This window comes from Austrofundulus limnaeus, unplaced genomic scaffold, assembly GCF_001266775.1.
Source record: "Austrofundulus limnaeus strain Quisiro unplaced genomic scaffold, Austrofundulus_limnaeus-1.0 Scaffold12, whole genome shotgun sequence".
Lineage (NCBI taxonomy): Eukaryota > Metazoa > Chordata > Actinopteri > Cyprinodontiformes > Rivulidae > Austrofundulus > Austrofundulus limnaeus.
In genome coordinates, this window is record NW_013952414.1 from 3,151,078 (window position 1) to 3,158,342 (window position 7,265).

Consider the following 7,265-nt stretch of genomic DNA (forward strand, 5'->3'; position numbering starts at 1 on the left):
TACTACAATTAATCGTGATTAACTTTTTTTGCCAATATTGCCCAACCCTACTATTTAGTCCTGTATGTCCAAATCTTATTCTCAATATAATATCTTCTCCATTTTTACTTCTATTACATTTCCTAAATTCTCCAGCTTTCTTGTGGATATTATAATAAAATCTAGCATTTCCTCCTCTATCCCATTGTTCTTGCTATTTTTCTTTAATGGAAGATTTTATTAGATTCTTGGTCTCATTTTACTTATTTTAACATTATAATCAACTGTACTCTTTTTTTTTTTTTGCAGCACTTTTAGCATATTTATCAGCCATCTCATTTCCTGTTATTCCAATACGGGCAGGAATCCATACTAGTTTAACCTCTGATCCATAATTTTTCATCCTGTAAACTGAGTGAGTTATATCTAATATCTTGCCTTGATTCTGAATTTATCTCCTGAATACTTATTAATGCACTACTTGAGTCTGAACAAATTATAACTTTATTTTCTCTTATTTCTTCAACCCATTCTATAGCCATCAGACTTGCCATTAATTCTCCTTTATTTACTGTTAATTTACCAGTTAATCTTGTGTTTTTCATAATATTTAAATCTGGAATTACAAAATATATACCTRTTTTATCATTTAACATTTTTGAAGCACCTGTATAAATCTGTATATATTCTGAATATTATATCTTTCTACCTCCTAACTTTCTAATTTCCGGGAAGACTTCGTGACCAAACCTGCTGCAGGACTGACATTTTACTTTGAAGGAACCAAACCGGAAGTAGCTGGACTCCGGCGCGTCGCTCTCCGCTCAGGCTGTAAACAGGCGCTTTTATTAAACAAACTTGTGAATTCAAAGTGAAGCACGGAGAGTTTTAATGCACCATGAACATATCCTGGCTGCCGCTGCCATTTTTAAAGCGCTCATCTGCTCCGAAAGAGGCAACTTTCAGCTTTCCAATCGTTGTGTGATTGCCACGTAACACATCTACGYACAACAGAGACGTGGGTTGCAACACATTCAAACAGCTGAGGGCGATGCAGTTCCTTTTTAAAACTTGCAACTCGTGCAYTTTTAAGCAAATATGTTTGCAGATAAATAGCTTTTTTTTTTAATCCCCCCCCCCCTTTTATTTTAGCAAAAGAACGAGTCTGGATGGTAGAGAGCGCCAGATGGGAAGTGAGCTCTACTTCCCAACTAACTTTACTGTGTTTTGGACACGCTTAGATACAAATAAAATAAAAATAAAGATATATTAGATTCCTGTAATAAAAGTTAAAACGGTGCAATGATTGTGCGAGAACAACTTTCGGTCAGCAGAGGAAGTAAGATCAGAGACAGCCATCATGTCGGTTTTCTGAGAACAGACGGGCTCTCCGAACTCTCCATCATCAGGGATAAAAGTCGGTCAACATGTGGACTCACCTCAAACATCAGCCCGAGCAGGAACACCATAGCAACACAGGAAACAATATCTGCATGGTTYTGGATGACAAACTCGTGGCTCAGCACCGGCGGGTTTTTGTTCGTCTTTTTTCGGATCCCCATGTCGAACGCGCTTCGTCAGACTCCTCTCCGCGCCTCAGACGGGCTTTCTTTGCTTTCCGGATGGTGCGAGATTCTCCTGGGTGGCTCGCAGCTCGCCGTGGTTCCTTCGCGCACAGGGCCAGGCAGCTATTGAATGGCGTGTCACTCTTCTGTTAGTGGGAGGACCCACGGAGAGCCGCCGGAACCAGAGAGGCTGCGGCTCTCTCTCGCCGCCTASAGGCAGGGAGTGTAAAAACAAGCCTCTGAGTTTATAAAAAGCTGTTTTTCCCTAATATATTCTGTAAATTTCGCAAGAAACAATCCGTCGTTTATTTTAGAATTGTCATATCAGAAGTTTATTATTTGTAAAACTGATACTAAATTTTCACCGAAGTATGAGGTATTTTTGATTTTCATGGAAAGAATGCTATTATAAACACAAGCACATTTGGCAAATTTCATATCAACAAACATAAATTTCAATCCCCTTCTCAATTTTTTCCCAGTTCAAAGACAATGAACTATATTTATCCATTATTTCGAATCGTACAAAACAAAAAAGCTGTAAATGTGAATGCTGTAGATCAATTAATTTGTACTAAATATAAAAGTCTACCCGCCTCATTTGTTCCTTGTTCTCTTTCTTTGTATTTGTACTGATATTTGCATTTGTAAGGAACATTTTCAATAAATTATTATAAAAAAACAATTTTATTTTTCAACACGTTTTTCGCTGAAGATAAGTTATTATTTCAAGATCAGTATTTTTGGAGGGTCTCCCCATAAATAACTGATCTGCTCCAAATTGTCCAACATGTCAGTTGTTTAAGTTATGTTATCTAACATTAAAGTTTAAATGTACTTTAATTGTTGTGATTTGAGTAGATCAGAATCAGAATATTTTTTGATCCCCGGTGGGGAAATTGCAATCATGTGTAGATGTATGTGTGTGTGTGTATGTGTGTATAAAGTAATAAAAAACAGATTAAGTAAAATGACTTTAACAGAAAATGACTTTGATAAAAATCAACTTCACTGATAAGAAAAGTATTTACAGGAGATGTCCTGATGCATCTCAGTAAGCCTATAATATTGCCCCCCGTACGTGAAGTAGGTTGACTCCAGGCACAGTTTGAGGAGTTGGCACACTTGTTCTGTGGAACAAGTCGGGTGCATCGGGGAAACAAAGCAGCCACTGTTCAAAAGAATGTCCCAACACAGACGAGCTACGTCTAATGGCCAGAACTCTGCAGTTTTCACTCATTTACAGGCCAGCGGTCACTCTTTCAGAGATGAGGATGTTCTCATTCTTGATAGAGAGGAACGTTGGTTTGAGAGAGGAGTAAAAGAAGCCATTTTTGTGAAGAAAGACCGTCCATCATTAAACAGAGGTGGAGGCCTCCGTTTTCAGTTGTCCCCCTCCTACAGTGCAGCTATTGCCAGTATCACTCCACCCCCTGTTAACAATAGGTGTTAATTAGGTGTCAACAATAGCCATGTGATGTGAGTATCAGTCACATGGAGGCAGTGCTTAAAAGCCTGAATTTTGCCTGAAACTCTCAGACTGAAGAAGTCTCTTGGAGGAGAGACGAAACGTTTCATTAGAGAAGAACCCGTCCAGAGGACCTATACAGTTTTTTTCTTTTTTATTTACAGGAGACATAACATGCTTTTAGTGGATGGTATTTAGGTATTTAGAAGTTCTGTTGCAAATACTGTGWCACCATAGTTCAGAAAATATATAGAATCAACATAAGTTGAAAAATGACCCAAACACAATAAAAAGATATCCCTGAAAAAAATTCTAAATCTAAATTTTCTGCAATCCCAAGAGACAAAATGCATATTAAAAAAGAGGATTTTGTATGTCCCCTTTAAATAGAAGTCTACAAACTGCTCACAATGATCAGCAAAGAGAAAGTGAAAGTAAAAGTATAACTTGTATTTCGAATGTAACAAAATAAAATTCAAAGTTGCGATTTAAAACAAAATTCTTAACGAAGGAAAGGCACTTCCTTAATAAACACTTCTGGATTTGAACATCTACTTTTTAATTATAAATGTTATTTTTCCAATAATATGTTTGTATTTTATGTCCCAAACACTTTGAGACAGGGTTATTCATTGCTCAGAGGGCCACATATACTGAAAGTAAACAGCTCAGGAGCAACAGCCAGACATCAGGAATTTATTATACAAGTTTAATTTATGATTTTAAATCCAGCTTTATTTTAAATTAACTCATTGGCAGCTGGTGCAGAGTTTTACAGATCATCTGAACAACAGGATCTCTTCACTGACAGAAACATTTGTCATTTTAGATTTTTTAATGTTTCACAGATTTTTATTTATTTTTTTTATTTTTCACATGTAAAATCTGGTTTTATGTTAAATGGACTTATCGAACTGAATGCACCTGYGAGCCAGATGTGGCCCACAGGTCACCAGTTGAATAGCCTTTGTGTAAAAATTTAATCTTCTGTTTTTTGTTTCAAGCTATAAAGGAACTAATAAAAAACAGGTGACAGGAAAGTGTAAAAGCTTGACTCACACACTCCCGCACACACCCGTGTGCAGCCTCTGCAGTATTATGTAATAATTACATGCTGCTTTGTTTAACTGCATTAGTTGACTGGTTGTTAAGGTGGGGCCTCGTCAGTGTCAAAGAAAGAGGAAGAAAGCGGCTGAAACGAGTCGGAAGGAACTCTCTGGACGAAGGATCCCAGTAAGTTCTGAGCAGGTTTTATTTTATTTTATTTTGTTTATAACTTTGATGTTTTCACGACTGTCCCTGTGTTCTCACTTAGCAGGTTTTCTGACAATGGTGTCGATTTCACAACAATGAAATTATGTTGAGATAATGACAATATGACACAGAGGAAAAACACGATGGGAGGCAATGTTCAGTTATGTTTTCTGTATAAAGTTTTACCTTTGATTACGTTTAAACACCAGCTTTAAAAGTGAAGGAATGATTAAATAGATGAAGTGTCGGTGAGTTGGCGATTTCTGTTTATTGATAGCGAGGTAAATCAGTCTAAATCTCTTTCTGCATTTAAAATAAATTTTAAAATCACTAGGATAGTATGGAATAGGCTGATATTTTGTCATGTATTCATTGTCTATGTGTGTTTTTTGTGTGTATTTCTTCTGTWTTTGAAAACTGATTGTAACAGTCTTCTGAGTTAAATAGCCAACATCCTATTAATGTGAATAGAGGGCAGATATAAGTTTATATTTCTTTCTGTTCCTTTTCAGTCATGAGTTCTTCAGTTGTCACATTTATTAATGACTGAATCAGATGGATGACTAATTTACTGAAAACACCATTTGTCAAGATTAGATATGATGTTTATGACAGGGCAGGAGGATATCTTGTGCCACCTGACTTGTTAAGAAGTTTTTATTATTTGTATTGAGCAGTCTTTTTATTTTGCTCTCGTGTTTTTGCAGAGAGATCCAAATGGCATCTGTAACGTCGAGAGCAGCCAACGGCGTCTGTTCTCAGGAAATCTTCAGTCAGGTTTAATCCTAAAGTTATTTCTAACTTAAAACCTGAGGAAAACAGCTTTAAACCGAGGCCAGGATGCAGCAGTCAGACACTCAGTTCTCCAAACTGCGGTGGTCATTAACCCTCGGGGGGTTGTTCTTGTATGTGGGGGACATCGGGACGGACATCGGACTGGCTTTGATGTATTTTCATGAGTCCCAGTATGCTTGGATGGGATTGACGGTAATGTTTATCCTGACTGGGATGCTAGTGACGCAGATCTTCAGCTACGCCTGGTTCTGGGATGATATGAAGAACGGAGAGCGAATCGCAGCTGGCAGGTCAAAGCGGACGTTTACTGCCCTGCATGTGTTTGGCATGGGGATCTTCACGAGGTATGCAAATGTTGATGGCATTATACGGTTCATGCAAACTGGTATAACCACTTTTCTTCTGTGTTAGGCGTTTTCAAGCTACGGRCTCTTAAATGCGTCACCATCAGGTGCAGCAGTAAGAGATAATTCGGTTTATTATACGGCACAATGACAGGCCTTTTTCACTTTGATCTAGGTATTATCACCTGCTGAAAGAAGGATTCGAGGTTTGGACGACGACAAATTCAAACAAGGCAGAAAGTCTCGAAAAGCACCACCAACTTTTCAACATGGCTTCTGATCTGAGCATGCTGAAGCTTTTTGAGACCTTCCTGGAGAGCGCTCCCCAACTGCTTTTACAGCTTTATATTCTAGGATTTAACGAGTGGCCGCTCCTGCGAAGTAAGTATCGTCAGGAAAACTCAACATGTCAATGTAACGYTTCCGAATCCTCATCAGGACAGCACACGTTTTGTTCTTTCAGTTTTCTCTGCGGCCTTCTCTTTCTGCAACATGGCCTGGTCCTTGGTGGACTATCGAAGCTGCCTCCGCAGGTCTCTTCCTGGCGTCACAGGCATGCCCCCAGGCCTCCCCACGGCCGTCTACCTCCTCTACAAGCTCGGCACCATCACCAGTGCGATTCTCTCCTACAGCCTCCTCCTCACGCTCAGCGTCTACAGCGCGATCGCCTTCACCGTCTTCTGGCTGCTGGGGACAACGTGGGCCCACTGGCTCCGAACCGACTTCTGCACGTCCAGAGTGCTTGAGCTCCTGTACCGGGCTGTGGTGGGAGTTATCCTCGTTTTCAGCTTTTTCAAYGTGAAAGGACAAAATACCAAAGAAGCAATGCTTTTATATTACTTTTCTCGCAGTGTTGTAACTGTCATGGCTCCAWTGCTGTTGGCTTTTTTAAAACCAGAGCTGCAGAACACTGTGTATTTTTGTACAGTTTGTGGATTAGTCTCTGGAGGTTTGTTGGTGGGGCTGCTTTGTCTCGTTTTGTATTATCGCTTCCTGCACCCTGAAGCCTGTGAACCAGATGAGTTGGATGGACCGAAGAAAGASACAGCAATGGTAAAAAGATTAAGGACATGTCTTCAGCCTTGACTGAATGTGTTTTAGAACTGTTTCTTTAGCTGTGAATGGTAAACACTTATTTATCAGAGAACTCTGACCTGTACGGTCTCATCAAGTCACCAGGCTGATGCAGGTCCTGATTATCACCCACTACCGAAAGTAGGGCTGCCACGATTAATCGATTAATCGACGACTAATCGATTATAATCGATGACTAATTTAATAATCGATTAATCGTTTTCTTTTTTTTGTTCTTTACTTTGTTTTTCTCTCCAAACTGCTTTGACACCTTCCACTGCCACATCTGCCTTTCTGTCCTTGACACACATGCACAGTACTGGTAACTGGGGTAGGCCGTGGACGTCACAAGACATTATACAGACAGGCTCTGGTATCATGGCTACCTGACAACAGAGCTCAAAAGTGTGGGATCATTTTAAGAAAATGAAAGAGAAACCTGTGCAATATCTGCAGAGCAGAACTTACCTTCCACAGCAATTATTTTTAGTTAACATATAGCTAAAATCTAACGATGGTTATACAATAGCAGCTGCATTCTGACGTGATAAGCTGTATGTTTTATATTCAATTAACGTATGATCCGATTAGTCAACTAATCGAATAAATAATCGGTGATTAATCGATTATTAAAATAATCGTTTGTGGCAGCCATAACCGAAAGGCAGGTGATTATTTTTTTTTTCTAGTTGAAGCTCATTTATTAACTTTAACCCATTAAAAGTTTCTGGTTGTTTCCAGATGCTATCGGGGGCTTTTATTTTATTTTATTTTATTTTATTTTAT

The 7,265-nt window shown here is 38.9% G+C and overlaps 2 protein-coding genes across 3 annotated transcripts in view; one reads left to right on the forward strand and one right to left on the reverse strand.

Annotated features, from left to right (window-relative positions):
- Window positions 1-1,754, reverse strand: part of tram1 (translocation associated membrane protein 1) — a 10,161-nt gene extending 8,407 nt beyond the window's left edge. For both annotated transcript variants that reach the window (XM_014002313.1, XM_014002312.1), the window contains exon 1: window positions 1,419-1,754. In XM_014002313.1, coding sequence (XP_013857767.1) covers window positions 1,419-1,541 — 123 coding nt within the window. In that variant the 5' untranslated portion in view covers window positions 1,542-1,754. The remainder of the gene's footprint in view (window positions 1-1,418) is intronic.
- A 2,765-nt stretch (window positions 1,755-4,519) lies between these two features.
- On the forward strand, window positions 4,520-6,624 carry xkr9 (XK, Kell blood group complex subunit-related family, member 9). Its single transcript, XM_014002311.1, has 3 exons — window positions 4,520-5,405; window positions 5,581-5,786; window positions 5,869-6,624. Exons 1-3 carry the CDS (start codon window positions 5,107-5,109, stop codon window positions 6,489-6,491), a joined length of 1,128 nt encoding a protein of 375 aa, XP_013857765.1. The 5' UTR covers window positions 4,520-5,106; the 3' UTR covers window positions 6,492-6,624.
- The last annotated feature ends 641 nt before the right edge of the window (window positions 6,625-7,265 follow it).